The 15,694-nt window shown below is 44.1% G+C and overlaps 2 protein-coding genes across 3 annotated transcripts; both read left to right on the top strand.

Moving 5' to 3' along the window:
• Positions 1-1,750: 1,750 nt before the first annotated feature.
• Positions 1,751-3,022, top strand: LOC147439043 (uncharacterized). 2 transcript variants are annotated; one of them, XM_086484986.1, is made up of 2 exons: positions 1,751-1,941; positions 2,324-3,022. In XM_086484986.1, exon 2 carries the CDS (start codon positions 2,341-2,343, stop codon positions 2,896-2,898), a length of 558 nt encoding a protein of 185 aa, XP_086341112.1. In that variant the 5' UTR covers positions 1,751-1,941; positions 2,324-2,340; the 3' UTR covers positions 2,899-3,022. The 2 variants fall into 2 exon arrangements, with proteins under 2 accessions (XP_086341112.1, XP_086341111.1); XM_086484985.1 differs by lacking the exon at positions 1,751-1,941 and adding an exon at positions 1,966-2,107.
• LOC147439044 (uncharacterized) lies at positions 2,403-15,068 on the top strand. The gene is made up of 3 exons (XM_086483959.1): positions 2,403-2,543; positions 4,210-9,645; positions 14,743-15,068. Exons 2-3 carry the CDS (start codon positions 6,885-6,887, stop codon positions 15,066-15,068), a joined length of 3,087 nt encoding a protein of 1,028 aa, XP_086340085.1. The 5' UTR covers positions 2,403-2,543; positions 4,210-6,884.
• Positions 15,069-15,694: the final 626 nt, after the last annotated feature.

A 15,694-nucleotide genomic window follows, 5' to 3' on the forward strand; every position in this document is an offset into this window, starting at 1 on the left:
TTCGACCCACATCTCGCGAAACGGGTGAACTAGGAGCGAACTTGGGGCGCCATTTTTGCCCCGAGTTCACTCTTAGTTCACCCCAGCTCACTGCGTGATCCGACGGCCGATATTAAAGCCGCCTCGCGTCCCCAAATTTGAGCCCTAGATCCCCCCGGCCAGAGGTCATTCGGCCAAACTAGTGGAAATAGAAATTCTACTTATAATGTTCACCGACCATTGTTCCTTTTGATATTTTTCTTCACCAAACATGTCACTAAGTTACCAACCATTTTGTGATATTTTGTCATTGAAAAGGCAATCTACTAACATAATATGGGGGAAGGGAGAGCCCTTTACACGTGTCGCAATCTACGACATGAAGGCTAAATTCTAAAACAAAAACAAACCCCTTTGCATGCGATAAGGCTATGGTCACGCGAGGCTTAGTTTTCCGTAACCTGAGTATACCAATTCTGACGTGAGGCAGCTTTTCACAGGCGTCGATCGGCATTGTACACTAACTATGCCTAAAAAGGCATAGTCACACAACTATGCCCGTCCACAGCAGGTCAACCTTAGGCTTCTCTCTCCTGCTTGCACAAGGTTCTTCCTCTCTCTATCTGCTGCTACAGGCGGTGAACGCTCCTGCACCTCTGTTAGAAACGATCGAGACTTAGTTGAAACTAAGCCTCGCGTGACCATGCTCTAAAGAGGAAGAGAGGGGGAGAGAGAGAGGCCACCCAAGGAGGCCGACCCTACTATATGAAAATATGCACTTCCATAGTATCTACTAACATAATATGGCGGAAGGGAGAGCCCTTTACACGTGTCGCAATCTATGACATGAAGGCTAAAGTCCAAAACAAAAACAAGCCCCTTTGTACGCGATAAGGCTATGGTCACGCGAGGCTTAGTTTTCCGTAACCTGAGTAGACCAATTCTGACGTGAGGCAGCTTTTCACAGGCGTCGACCGGCATTGTACACTAACTATGCCTAAAAAGGCATAGTCACACAACTATGCCCATCCACAATAGGTCAACCTTAGGCTTCTCTCTCCTGCCTGTGTAAGGTTCTTCCTCTCTCTACCTGCCTGCAGGCAATGAACGCTCATGCGCCTCTGTCAGAAACGATCGAGACTTAGTTGAAACAAAGCCTCGCGTGACCATGCTCTAAAGAGGAAGAGAGGGGGAGAGAGAGAGGCCACCCAAGGCGGCCGACCTTACTATATGAAAATATGCACTTCCATAGTACTACCTACTGCCCGTGGCCTGTCTTTTGAGAAAATTATAGGAAGCCCTTCAAAATATTATGGGCTTCCTTAGGCTATGGTCACGCAAGGCTTAGTTATCTGTAAGCCTCGACAGGCCTGATGATGGCAGGTACGACAATTGCTGCGGTGACAGGGAAGCACAAGTAGTGAGAGAGAGGTTGAGGCGCAACGAGGAGAGAGAAACAAAGGGCACACCAACCAGCTACCGGCATAGTTTTTCAACTATGCTGAAAATGGAATAGTAAGCTTACTAAGCCGGTGGCCTACTGCAAAAAGCTGCGCAGCATCAGATTCTGCCGGTTTAAGTTACGAAAAACTAAACCTCGCGTGACCATAGCTTTATGTAGAGTCTAGACCTTCTATTGACTATCTTTTAAAAGATCAGGCCTAGGGGCCGTTCGAAAAGGGCGTATATAAACTAGGCCTATATGTAAAGGCTCGACAAAACTGTATCATTCTCTCCCTGCTGCTGTCACGATGTACGTAGGCTAGGCAATGTAGTCATCCCTTTTGACAGCTCGCATTTGATCAAGAACATGGAGCTCTCTCTCTCTCTCTCTCTCTCTCTTTCACGCGCACTGTACATACACACACACACACACACACACGTGTATACAGAAACAAACTCGCAGTACCGGATCAGGGCAGTGAGAAGCTTCTTCAAGCTATCCCCTAATTAGTGATACAGGTCTCTCTGATCTCTCTCTCTCTCTCTCTCTCTCTCTCTCTCTGTGTGTGTTGTGCGTGTGTGATTGCGCATGCCCACGCGAAGAAAATATGGCCTGCTTCATGACATGTCATGGAGATCCCTTATCAACAGGACTGCTTGCTGCTGGTTCTATCGGCCACAGATAGTATTCATACTATGCTTACCATATATATATATATATATATATATGCCCCAGACACACCCCCATGCATACAACTGCAGGCGGATGTGTGTGTGTTCAATATCATGTTGGGATTAAGGCAGATTCAATCTTCTGCTTCATTGAGCTCTTGACTTTTGATGACCTCCCTCTTGATTTTGCAGTCGCTAACTAATTACTCCTGTTTCATGTGACAAGCAGAGTGTCGATATCCGCTCATGGCGATGCCAAAGTCTCCGGCTATGTCACCCCGCACTGCAGAGGCAACCTTACATGTGAGTGCGCTCGACGCCCTTGTGAACGTCAATTCCATTTTCTCGGGTGTGGTCTTCATAGGCTTGGCATTCAGCAGTAACACCAATACAAGCCTGGTTGTATCGAGCACCGATGATCCTTGCAACCCATCGTCCAACACGGCAAGGTTAGTAGTACTATTCGAGGTGCTGGCATTTGCAGCCTATCTGCTTTCCAGCTTAATTGCACAAGGATTGAAGCTGCAGCTAGCTTTGATAGGGGCCAAGAAGGTGGTACCAAATGCATTGGTGCCCATCAATGAGAGGTTTATACGTTTTGGCATGGCGGTGACTGCGTTTTGCACTGCTGTTGGCACAGTTTTCCTGACACTGTCCATCATCTTTCTCATCGAGTTGCGGCTTGGTGCTCTCAGTTGCCCTACATCTGCATGGTCAAAAGGCGCAGCCATCCCCCTTGCTGCATCAGTGTTCATTGGTGTTATGGTCTTCCTGTCCACGGTCTTGTATTCCTTTTATGCTTGAGGGGCTTCCCCCCTCTGAACTTTGAAGGTTCCCAAAGTGCCCCTGTTTTGTTCTTCATGTCTTGTAATGTAATCACAGCCAATGGCTACATTCTTTGTAGTCAACGTGCACATGCGTTGCCGTACCCTGGACGCTAAGAAGTATGTGCATGTCTGAGAAATGTGTGTGTGTGTGTGTGTGTGCGAGAGAGAGAGAGAGAGAGAGAGAGAGAGAGAGAGAAAGAGAGTTTTTTTTGGTGACCCAACCCCAGTAGGTGGAGGCACGCCGACACTTAAAGTGAGTCTTCCTGGCCAGATAAGACTCAACTTGGCCAAACTACTTGTGGCAAACCCCCTTAAGGGCTAAAACATGTCTTCGAGTAATCAAGGGGTGTTGAACCCACTACCTTTGAACCCATAGGCTATGACTCTTCCAACTTAGCTAGCACAATGGTTGACTAGAGAGAGCATGTTGATGAAAAGAGACTTATTTTTCATTGCTAAGACATTCTTGCAAACTTCATATTTGGTGAATAATGGTGGGGGATTCTTCTTTGGCAGCTTGCCTTTTCTTGGGAAAAACCTTCCAATGAAAATTGTTGTTTTCTCGAAACTTGGGTAGAATCCTTCTTTTTGTTTGCAATACTCACAACTGTGCGAGCAGGTAGTATATTAAACCAAAAGAGTTGCATTGTAGGCCTTGCTCCACCTATGTCAGAGCAAAGGTAGGACCACGGGGGCACAGACTCCTACAGCTAAGGGCTATATGAATGTAGGAGAAGCTATGCCCTAGTTCCCCATGGTGCTTTCGTTAGTATCAGAGCAATTGAGACTCTGCGGAAGGGGGAGGTGTGGGGTTTGGTCTTGCATGAGGCATGTCTGCCTTCTCTCACACTTTGTTTCAAGCCGAGCATGGTGGCTTCGACAAGCCAGGATTCAACACAAATTGCCGTCCTTTCCTTCGGGTGCTATATTTATCAATCTCTCGTTTGCGCTCTATCACTATGTTCTGTTATAACAACGTCCTTGACTAGCGCAGAGAGAGAGAGAGAGAGAGAGAGAGAGAGAGAGAGAGCACGCAAAGGAATTTACGCAGAGCAGAGGTATTCGTCTGTAATCTTGCTTTTTAATCTTTCCTTTTCCATGCTGTTGTGGGGGGGGGGGGGGAGAGAGAGAGAGAGAGAGAGAGAGAGAGAGAGAGAGAGGTGAGCCACGGACTACTGACTGCTGCGTTTTCCTTGCTGCCGGGGGAGAGAGAGAGAGAGAGAGAGAGAGAGAGAGAGAGAGAGAGAGAGAGAGAGAGAGGCGTGCATCTTGCTGCATGTTGCTACAGAGGCGGACTACTGCGCTGCGTTGCAGTCGCTGCAGAGACAGCCGTTTACTGTTGTGCTGAAGGTCAAGCTATGGAGAAGGGCGTCGATACTGGGTGAAGCGGAGCAGTAGCACGAGCAGGTACAGACTATCGACGATGATGGCACACACAGGGCCGCCATTCCAGAGTCTTCAACTCACCTTGTCCGAAGGAAACAACGCACAGTTAAAGAGCATGCCCCCTCATCATCATCATACCAAAAAACAATTGCACCCATGGGAAAACTTTAGCGTTACAAACTCATGGGAGAGAGAAACTGCGCTGCAGTCGCTGCAGAGACAGACATGTAGTGCTGCGCTGCGCTTCAAGATCCTGTCCGTTGCCCGTTTCCAGAGTTTTAAGCTCTCTCTCTCTCTCTCTCTCTCTCTCTCTCTCTCTCTCCTCGCAGTGCAGAGCTCTTTGAACAGCATAGCACAGAGCACTCTTGCTGCCGGGAGAGAGAGAGAGAGAGAGAGAGAGAGAGAGAGAGAGAGAGAGAGAGAGAGAGAGGACTACTAAAAACGTATCATGTGCCGACACAAGAAAATTTACGATGATATTGTTAGTCTAAGGTTGATGAAGAGCTGGGATATGCCAGAGAGAGAGTGTGTCATAAAATCTAATATCTAACCAACCCAAATGATTTTCTCATATTAAATTGATCAGTTAATGTGGGAGAATAAATGGGAACAAGTGTTAAGATATAGATATGTGCTTATAGATCTATCTCAACACGGGGCCAATAGTAAAGGGGCCCAAATGGGAGATGGTCTATCAAGAGCAAGGCTAACCAATGGAGCATAAGACCTTAGGGTTAGCTTCATTGAAGACCTCCAATAATGTGTGTAAAAGTCCTTTGACCTTAGGTAAGCTAGGGTTGAGCTTGAGGTGGGAACCCGGCCCAAGCTCGAGGTGCTTGTCGTGCTTGAGGTGCTTGTCCTGCTTGAGGTGCTTGTCATGCTTGAGGTGCTTGATTAAGATGCTTGAGGTGCTTGACTGGCTCCATGCTTGAGGTGCTTGACTTGGTGCATGATTAAGGTGCTTGAGGTGCCTTGAGAAGCTTGCCTGAGATGCTTGTGGGAACACCCCCTACTTCAAGTGCTTAGTCATGCTTGATGACTAAGGGGCTTGCTCATCCAAAGTCAAAAATATCCCTACAAGGAGGAGGGCGAGTCTACAAGGGGGGGGGGGGGGGGAGAACACACACACACACACACACAAGGGAAGTCCCAGCTTGAAGAGGCAACAAGGACACTTGTCAAGTTCCTCCCCATGTTGCCCTCAAGGTGTGCCTGAAGCCTATTGGTTGGCCACCCAAGGGGTCCAATGATAATTTAGGATATTTAATTAATTGATTTTGCATTTATCAAGTCCTCTCTCTCAAAGCGAAAAGGGGGACACTTGTCCCAAGGCTACCCATGTTGCTTGAATGGCTCCTGCTTGTGATTGGCTAGGCTTGGAGGGGTCCAATGAGCTTCAAGCATGAGCTACAAGGGGGGGTCGACCCAAGCAAGCCAGGGGGGTGCTTAGGGGGTATACTCACCCACACACACTCACAAACACTCTCATGGTGTACTATGCAAAGTGCAAGAGCTCCCTCTCCTTCTCCAAGCAAGTAGAGGTTGAGAGCCTACACCAACACTCTTGGCTATGGAGTGCAAATCCATCCAAGAGCCATGCTTCAATGCTTGAGCTTGCCATCTATTTCTTCTTCATTACTATGCTATTATGTATGCTAGCACAAGAGTTATGATAAGTGAGGAACTTACTCTTTCTCGTATGAAATGTTTCTTCTTCCTCTTCCCTACCCTCATTCCCTGCTAGCTCTCTCCACCTTCGAAGGTTTTTGAGGTCTTGGGACTGAGGCTTGGTATAGTTAAAGCTTTCTTCAAGTTTAGGTTATGCTATGATGGTGATGCATGAAGCTTTCCATCTTCATTGCTTCACCTAGGTCACAAGGAACACAAAGAATGTATTGTAACAAGTCTCTCTTTATGGGAGAAATCATAATACAAATGCCTATTGGAGGGGGGACCGGCTCCACATAAATCCGGTCCTCAACTGTTGTCATGTTTTCTAAATTCTCTCTCTTGCAAAAGTATTGTCCATGCCAAGTTAACTAATTGCTATAATTATGTTGCTATCTTCAATTATGTCTACCCGCTATGCTCACAAAATCATTTCTTGAAAGTACTCTCATTAAATTCCGCTACTCTCAAATTGAATAGGCAAATTCCATTACATTGGTATCAGAGCATTTGGTTTCTCTTTTCTTGCTTAAGAAGAGAGGTCCTTAAGTAGCGTATAAAAGGTTGATGTTATTAATTATAATAGAGTAAGTGGAACTGGGATCTAATATCGGTTTTGTTAAGCCCACTATGTGGGGGATGGTGCACACCTCGGGAGCTTTGGACTTAATAATGGAGTCTTTTTAGACTTGCCTACGGCTTTACCATTATTGAGCCATAAGAAGTCCAAAAGGAGCTAGCCCTTGGCAAGTCTGCTATGTTAGACCTACTCCTCTACTCTCTATAATTAACCACTTTGAGCCGTGGGTGTAGATACTTAAGAGCCGATTTTCAAAGGCTAAGAGGAGTGGCAACTAAGGTTTTGAACTGCCAAAGCATACACTAAGTATAAACATAAATTTTGTTAACATGGGTGACAATAATCAAGAGAGTAGAACGAACATTGATAGCTTTGATTTTGCACATGAAGGTGCTAATGATGATCCTCCCATGTTTGTGAATTATCTCGTCGCTAGGTTGCAGCAAGCTATGGGCAACCCTGCTTTGCAAGGCGAAGTTACTCAACAACATCGTGCTTATGGAATTTCCCTTCCTCTCCCAGAGGAGAGAGAGCTTAGGAGGCCTCTTGAAGAGACCCCCAAAAGAAGACACTCTCCCATTCGAGAGGAGGAATCCAAAGAGAAAGAAAGCAATGAAAGTCTAAGTTCTTCTGAAGAGGTGGCTCCACGAAGACGGCGGTCTAGACGATTGCCTACTCCTCCCAAGAGGAAAAGAGCAACCTATAGTCCTTCTCCTCATCACTCTGAAAGGCAAGAGAGGAAACAAAGGAAGAAAAGGGCTAGGAAGAGGTCACCCTCTTCTCCTTCTTCTTCACCTTCCTCCTCTTCCGATGAAAGTTATGGCTATTCTCCTAGAGAATACAAGAGGGGAGGACATCGCAAATCATTTCCTGCATGGCGAAGGTCACAAAAGCTAAAGAAGTTCAAGGAGGGAGGAAAGAGTATCTCTTTTCTCACCTACGATGGCACCTTTGGTGCTACCGACAAAGTGTTGGCCTTCATCCAGCAATTTGATGCGGCCTTTGGGGACAAGGGCTTCACAGAGTCCTCCAAGCTACGCCATGTAGCTATGCACTTCCAAAAATCAGCTCGTCAATGGTGGGCTAGCCTTCGTGGCAATGGAGAAGCCCCAAAGACATGGAAAACTCTACGAGTTTCCATCATGAAGCAATTTCCTCCAAGCGATACTAAAGATAAAGTTCTTACCGAATGGCGCGGCTTGAAGCTTCTCTCTCATGAGTCTATCAACAAGTATGTAGACAAGTTTTGGGATTTACATCTCAAAGCTACTGTCTTTCAAAAGATAGACTTTGCCGAGCAAAGACAGCAATTCTGTGCGGGATTACCTGAAGAGATGGCCGAATACATCAACTCTCAACGGCCTGGTACTATTACCGAAGTAATCCATCACACCATGGTTGCTTCACGCATCAACCTCCATCAAGGGGCTAGACGTAATGTCAAGCCCATGGAAAACAAAGATAAAAATGATGCAAAGGGGAAATCCAATGCTCAAAATAATTCCCAAGGCACTTCCAACAACAACAATAACAACAACAACAATCGATCCAAGGAGAAGGGAGTTTACAAAGGTAAAAACAAACTCTCTCCTGAAGAGCTTGAAGCTTTTCGCAAGGACCATAAATGTTTCAAGTGTGGGGAGCAAGGACATGGCTATCGTTCTTGCCCCAAGAAGAATACTCGCAATGAGACTCCTAGGGCTTCCACCATCGAAGCTCCAAAAGAGGATGCTCATTGCAAAGGATCATCACTCTCCTATGCTTGGGGAAAGGTAAGAGAGCATGATGCCTTCATCTTGTTTGACCCTGGCTCTACTCTCAACTTCATATCAATAGATTTGGCCACCAAGTTGGGCATTCAAGCTTTTGAGATGGGAGATATAGTAACAACTGATGCAGCTTTCAAGGGACAGCAAGCCTCCGTTACTCCCTTGATTGGGAAGTTGAGGCTTCATGTCCAAAGCTATGTCGACAAAGAAGACTTCTTCATCTCTCCTCTCCAACATCAGGATGTTAGCCTAGGGGCACCATGGTTTGATCGCATGGCTGCCAACATGAAGTTCCCTGAAAGGAGAATTTACTTCACCTACAGGGGAAAGTACATGTATATAGATGCTAGTGAGCGTGGTCGCACTATTCCACTTGTAAATCCTCTTTCTTTTGATAAATCAATGAAGAGCTCAGTTTCTGCGTACATGATTTATGTCAAAGAGTCTCTAAAAGCTAATAATGTTTCATCAAATGAAAATGATAGGAATCAAGAAGAGTTAGACTTGTCTACTTTTCTAAAAGGATTCCAAGATGTGTTCATCGATGATATCCCTATGGACCTACCTCCAAAACGAGGGGATGATGACTATCGTATTGAGCTCCTTCCAGGAAGCTTACCGCCTAACAAACCTCCTTATCGAGTCTCACAAGCTCAACAAGAGGATATTATGAGGCAAGTACAAGAATTGGTAGACAAAGGGATGGTGAGGCCTAGTTCCTCTCCCTTTTGTTCTCCAGTCCTTTTAGTGCAAAAGAAAGATGGTACATACCGTATGTGTGTGGACTATCGAGCACTAAACCATATCACTACCAAAAACAGATTTCCCGTGCCTCGGGTAGAAGATCTGTTTGATAAGCTACAAGGCTCTACCTACTTCAGTAGGATTGACCTTAAGAGTGTCTATCATCAAATAAGGATAGTGGATGAAGATATCCTAAAGACCGCGTTTCGCACAACATTTGGTCTTTATGAATATCTAGTCATGCCTTTTGGCTTGACTAATGCACCAGCTACTTTCAATCGTCTCATGGAGAAAATTTTTAGACCATATCGTAAATTCACTGGAGTGTTCTTTGATGATATCATCATCTACTCCAAATCTTTGGAGGAACATAAGCAACATCTCCAAGTGATTTTTCAAGCCTTGAGGGAAAACAAACTTTTTCTCAACCAAAAGAAAAGTGAATTCTTCCTTCAAGAGATTCAATATCTAGGTCATATTATCTCTCACGATGGTATTCATATGGATCCATCAAAGTTAGAGGTAATAAAATCATGGCCTAACCCAAGGAATCTACATGAGCTAAGAAGCTTTATTGGTATGTGTGCATACTATAGACGCTTCATAGCAAAATTCTCTCAAGTAGCAGGACCACTACACGACTTAACAAAGAAGAACGTTAAGTTTGTATGGACTGCTAAGGAGCAAAATGCTTTTGAAAAACTCAAAGAGAAGCTTACTTCCCAACCAGTCCTCGTGCTTCCGGATCTCTCAAAACCATTTGAGGTCCAATGTGATGCTTATGGTGATTGTCTTGGAGCGGTTTTGCTTCAAGAAGGGCATGCCATAGCATATGAGAGCCGAAGGCTCAATAGTGATGAACGAGTCTTGGGCATTTATGAGAAAGAGCTTTTAGCTGTTCTACATGCCCTAGATACATGGAAGCACTACCTATTGGGGACTCTATTTATCCTACGAACCGACCACCAAAGTCTCAAGTATTTCATGACGCAAACCAAACTTTCCGACAAACAAATGAGGTGGGCAAATTTTCTTTTGCAATTTAATTTCCATATTGCTCACATAGCTGGTAAGCACAATCAAGTTGCCGATGCACTTTCACGACGACCAAAAGTTAATGCGGTGTCTATAGCTACTCACAATGATCTATCCTCTATGATAGATGAGTATGCTACTGACCCTGACTTTAGAGACATAATGTCAGCCCTTGCTTTGGGGAAGAAAGAGGAACCATTCACCTTGCAGGATGGTTATCTTCTCCACGGCAATAGGCTATGTGTTACCCATTCCCTTGGTGAGAAGGTTATGTATGAATCCCATGCTCCTCCATATGCAGGGCATAGAGGTATTCAACCTACTCTCCGAGGAGTAGAGACGTATTTCTATTGGCCTACCATGAAAGTGGACATACAAGAGTATGTTTCAAAATGTGTAGTATGCCAAAAGACCAAGTATGATAGAGGGAAGCAACCTGGATTACTCCAGCCATTGCGTATTCCAAATTCACCATGGGAGAGTATATCCATGGATTTCATCTTTGGATTACCCAAGTCTATCCATGGGAATACAAGAATATGGACAATAGTCGACAGGTTTAGCAAGCAAGCACATTTTATTCCTATCAAAAAGACTATTAAGGCACATCAAATGGCAACTCTCTTCATATCTCAGATTTTCAAGCACCATGGATTACCCACATCCATCGTGTCAGATAGAGATCCTAGAATGATCAGTAATTTCTGGAAAGGTCTCTTTGAAAATCTAGGAACAAGATTGAATTTCTCTTCGGCCTATCACCCACAAACGGATGGCCAAAGTGAGATAGCCAATCTTACGATACTCGATCTACTCAAGACTTATGTTACCGAAGTAGATCAACGCTCACAATGGGAAAAGTATTTACCTCTAGTAGAGTATGCCTACAATAATACTGTACATACTTCTACGGGGAAAGCGCCTTTCGAGATCATAGAGGGAAGACCTAAAAGTCCCTTGCTACTCAAAGTACATGGGAAGATCTTCGCCGCCGATGAGTATAGCCGTGACCTACAAGAATCTTTTCAAAAGATTAGGGAGGCTATAGCCATCTCTCAACAAAGGCAAAAAGCTGCTGCTGATAAGCACAGAAGAGCCTTAATGTTCAAAGAAAATGATTGGGTCTTACTCAAGTTTCCTAAGGCTCGATTAAGGCAAACGACGGGCAAAAATCCTACGGGCCATCAAAAGTATTATGCTAAACTAGAAAAAAGATACTATGGTCCTTTCGAAATCTTGAAGCCCGTCGATGAGACGGCTTATCAACTCAAGTTGCCCAACCATTGGCTTATACACAATGCCTTTCATGTAAGCCTACTTAAGCCCTACAAAGGAGAGCCACCAACTGAACCAATTATTGAAGACCCTCCCGAAGTTGAAGACCAAGAAGAGGTGCTACAACCCGAAGCTGTCCTTCGGCATGAAGACAAGGTACTACGACATGGTAAGATAATCCGACGGTATCTTATTAAGTTCAAAAATTATCCTTTTGAAGATGCTAAATGGATGCAAGGAGTACAACTTAAGGATAGTATGAACCTTGTCAATGCTTACAATGCTACATTAGAGTAAGCAAATGTACAACTCTCTTTTCAATGACTCATGTTTTTGTCTTATAAAACTAATCCTCTTTTTAATTGTGCACAAATTTAACTAGTATGCATGCTTAGAATCATGTTTGTGATGATGACGTCTCTCAAACACCAAGTAGAATTTGTCACTCTACTTTGGGAGAATGAAATGGACTAAAGAGCAGACATGCTTGCGGCAGCTATGTCTCCCAAGCACCAAATGGATTAGTCATCCATCTTGGAAAGATGTCGTAGGGTAAAAAAGGGATCCTCTACCCGCTAAGTACGATTGACTAATGACTAAGGCTTTATCTCTTCTACCTCATAGTCGAGGACGACTATGATTTCAAGAGAGAGGTAATGTCATAAAATTTAATATCTAACCAACCCAAATGATTTTCTCATATTAAATTGATCAGTTAATGTGGGAGAATAAATGGGAACAAGTGTTAAGATATAGATATGTGCTTATAGATCTATCTCAACACGGGGCCAATAGTAAAGGGGCCCAAATGGGAGATGGTCTATCAAGAGCAAGGCTAACCAATGGAGAATAACACCTTAGGGTTAGCTTCATTGAAGACCTCCAATAATGTGTGTAAAAGTCCTTTGACCTTAGGTAAGCTAGGGTTGAGCTTGAGGTGGGAACCCGGCCCAAGCTCGAGGTGCTTGTCGTGCTTGAGGTGCTTGTCCTGCTTGAGGTGCTTGCCATGCTTGAGGTGCTTGATTAAGATTCTTGAGGTGCTTGACTGGCTCCATGCTTGAGGTGCTTGACTTGGTGCATGATTAAGGTGCTTGAGGTGCCTTGAGAAGCTTGCCTGAGATGCTTGTGGGAACACCCCCTACTTCAAGTGCTTAGTCATGCTTGATGACTAAGGGGCTTGCTCATCCAAAGTCAAAAATATCCCTACAAGGAGGGGGGCGAGCCTACAAGGGGGGGGGGGGGATGAGAGAGAACACACACACACAAGGGAAGCCCCAGCTTGAAGAGGCAGCAAGGACACTTGTCAAGTTCCTCCCCATGTTGCCCTCATGGTGTGCCTGAAGCCTATTGGTTGGCCACCCAAGGGGTCCAATGATAATTTAGGATATTTAATTAATTGATTTTGCATTTATCAAGTCCTCTCTCTCAAAGGGGAAAGGGGGACACTTGTCCCAAGGCTACCCATGTTGCTTGTAATGGCTCCTGCTTGTGATTGGCTAGGCCTGGAGGGGTCCAATGAGCTTCAAGCATGAGCTACAAGGGGGGGTCGACCCAAGCAAGCTAGGGGGGTGCTTAGGGGGTATACTCACCCACACACACTCACAAACACTCTCATGGTGTACTATGCAAAGTGCAAGAGCTCCCTCTCCTTCTCCAAGCAAGTAGAGGTTGAGAGCCTACACCAACACTCTTGGCTATGGAGTGCAAATCCATCCAAGAGCCATGCTTCAATGCTTGAGATTTCCATCTATTTCTTCTTCATTACTATGCTATTATGTATGCTAGCACAAGAGTTATGATAAGTGAGGAACTAGCTCTTTCTCGTATGAAATGTTTCTTCTTCCTCTTCCCTACCCTCATTCCCTGCTAGCTCTCTCCACCTTCAAAGGTGTTTGAGGTCTTGGGACTGAGGCTTGGTATAGTTAAAGCTTTCTTCAAGTTTAGGTTATGCTATGATGGTGATGCATGAAGCTTTCCATCTTCATTGCTTCACCTAGGTCACAAGGAACACAAAGAATGTATTGTAACAAGTCTCTCTTTATGGGAGAAATCATAATACAAATGCCTATTGGAGGGGGGACCGGCTCCACATAAATCCGGTCCTCAACTGTTGTCATGTTTTCTAAATTCTCTCTCTTGCAAAAGTATTGTCCATGCCAAGTTAACTAATTTCTATAATTATGTTGCTATCTTCAATTATGTCTACCCGCTATGCTCACAAAATCATTTCTTGAAAGTACTCTCATTAAATTCCGCTACTCTCAAATTGAATAGGCAAATTCCATTACATTGGTATCAGAGCATTTGGTTTCTCTTTTCTTGCTTAAGAAGAGAGGTCCTTAAGTAGCCTATAAATGGTTGATGTTGTTAATTATAATAGAGTAAGTGGAACTGGGATCTAATATCGGTTTTGTTAAGCCCACTATGTGGGGGATGGTGCACACCTTGGGAGCTTTGGACTTAATAATGGAGTCTTTTTAGACTTGCCTGACTCTCCAAAAGCCTGATCACTTAGACATCAATCGTCCTCTCGATTGCAAATGTCGTGCTCTCCCATTCACACACTATAGTCATCATCTCATTTGTGCATGCCCCCGGCTTAAACTGTAAATTGAGTTTACTTCTGTTGTGGCGTAAATATAGAGACCTATATGACACTCCAAAAGCCTAATCACTTTGACATCAATTGTCTTACAAATGTTGTCATCTCTCATTTGTGTACGTTCTCGTCTTGAACTGTAAAATTTATCACACACCAAAAGCATGATTACTCGACACCAATCGTCCTGTCGGTTGCAAATGTCGTTATCTCCCATCCAGACACATGGTGGTCATTGCCTCCTTTGTACACACCCCCATTTTAAACTGTAAAGTTGCATTTAGTTATAGAATTCCATTGTTTAATTTGTCGACTGCAGATTGGATCTTGTACTACAACACCCCATGTCGTTGTGCCTAACCAAGCCACTTTCTGTTAGTTCCCATTATAGGAGCACAATTCCCATTAGTTGTTATCCTTAGCACGCCATCCAATGTGAAACAATTGCACTTCCTATTAGTTTGTACGTGGAGGACCCGTACTAGGTTACGAGCATGGATCTTGACCAAACATATTGCACTGCTTTTCAACTATTTGATGTCATTTACAAAATTTATTTATATACACTTATTTATTGATTTCCATTCCCTCTTCCTTGTCAATACAACACTTGTCATTGCTGCAAGAAATCTAGCTCCCCTTTTGAGCTGTGAAGTGATAAATGCTCTCGCCAATACATCATAATGTCATTTCAATGGTTGTAGGTAAAATGCTACCAAGCAATGCAATTGAAAAAGAGATTATGCACACAATTAGTGTGTGTAGTGGATGCCCTCACATTGGACGAGATAACAACAACCTTGCAAGATGAGCGGCGCTTACAAGCCTTGCTCTCTGAAGTGGTCCGCTCAACAGCCTTGAAGTTTGAGGGTGCAGATATTAGTGACGTGCAATACCTTCTCTTTAGTATTGTTGGAGACATGCCAAAATGTGCTATCAACCTGCGAGCTGACTTACGAGAGGACATACAAATGGAGAAATTAAAACATTGGTATAACTGCTGGAAGGTTGAAAAGAAAAAATCCACTCGCGCAAGGAATATTGACACACAGAACACCCTCAGTAAGAAATTGCCGAAGGAGACCCTTTGAGATACCAGAGGATCGAGGTCTAGTTTGCACATTCAGAAAACTGTATTCAACTCATTTTGCTCTGTCACCTTGGGCATTCCATTTGAGGCTATAAAACGAGGAAGGAAACTAGGATCTGGGTCATATGGAGACACTTATGAATGCAAGATCGAAGGGATTTCTTTCCTTCCATCCAACAATGTGTACTGTTGTAAGGAATTCAAAGGTCAAGCAAAACAACAATTCAAATCATTCGCAATCGAGAGCATTGTTGACCTCAATCACCGAGGTATTGTACGTACTCTTGCACATACAATTCAATCACCATGATACTTATATTTTCTTATTTCAATGGATCTTTCCTTGTCGATTTGATGGAGTGTTTGCCTACACCTTCTGGAAGCATTAGTGAAATTGTACTTGCCATGGACGATCAAAAACACAAAAAACCAACTGAACTGGAGTTGCAGCAATGCAAGCTTATCATCAATCATGCTTTATCTTTGATTCATGCACTAATAAAAGCTTTGGCATTTGCACACAACAATGGAGTTATTCACAACGACCTTCACCCTTGAAACATTATGCTAGACTTCACTAGAGAGGGAATACCAAGAGTAGGCATTATAGATTGGGGTCTTGCTCTT

The sequence above is a fragment of the Adiantum capillus-veneris genome, chromosome 16, assembly GCF_014529385.1.
Source record: "Adiantum capillus-veneris isolate H3 chromosome 16, ASM1452938v2, whole genome shotgun sequence".
Lineage (NCBI taxonomy): Eukaryota > Viridiplantae > Streptophyta > Polypodiopsida > Polypodiales > Pteridaceae > Adiantum > Adiantum capillus-veneris.

Coding starts and splice junctions, on each gene's coding strand:
- LOC147439043 (XM_086484985.1), top strand. CDS start 2,053: ATGGAGATCCCTTATCAACAGGACTGCTTGCTGCTGGTTCTATCGGCC. Junction 2,108..2,323: donor GGTTCTATCGGCCACAGATA/GTATTCATACTA, acceptor TGTGACAAGCAG/AGTGTCGATATCCGCTCATG.
- LOC147439044 (XM_086483959.1), top strand. CDS start 6,885: ATGGGTGACAATAATCAAGAGAGTAGAACGAACATTGATAGCTTTGAT. Junction 9,646..14,742: donor TGAGCTAAGAAGCTTTATTG/GTATGTGTGCAT, acceptor TAGTGTGTGTAG/TGGATGCCCTCACATTGGAC.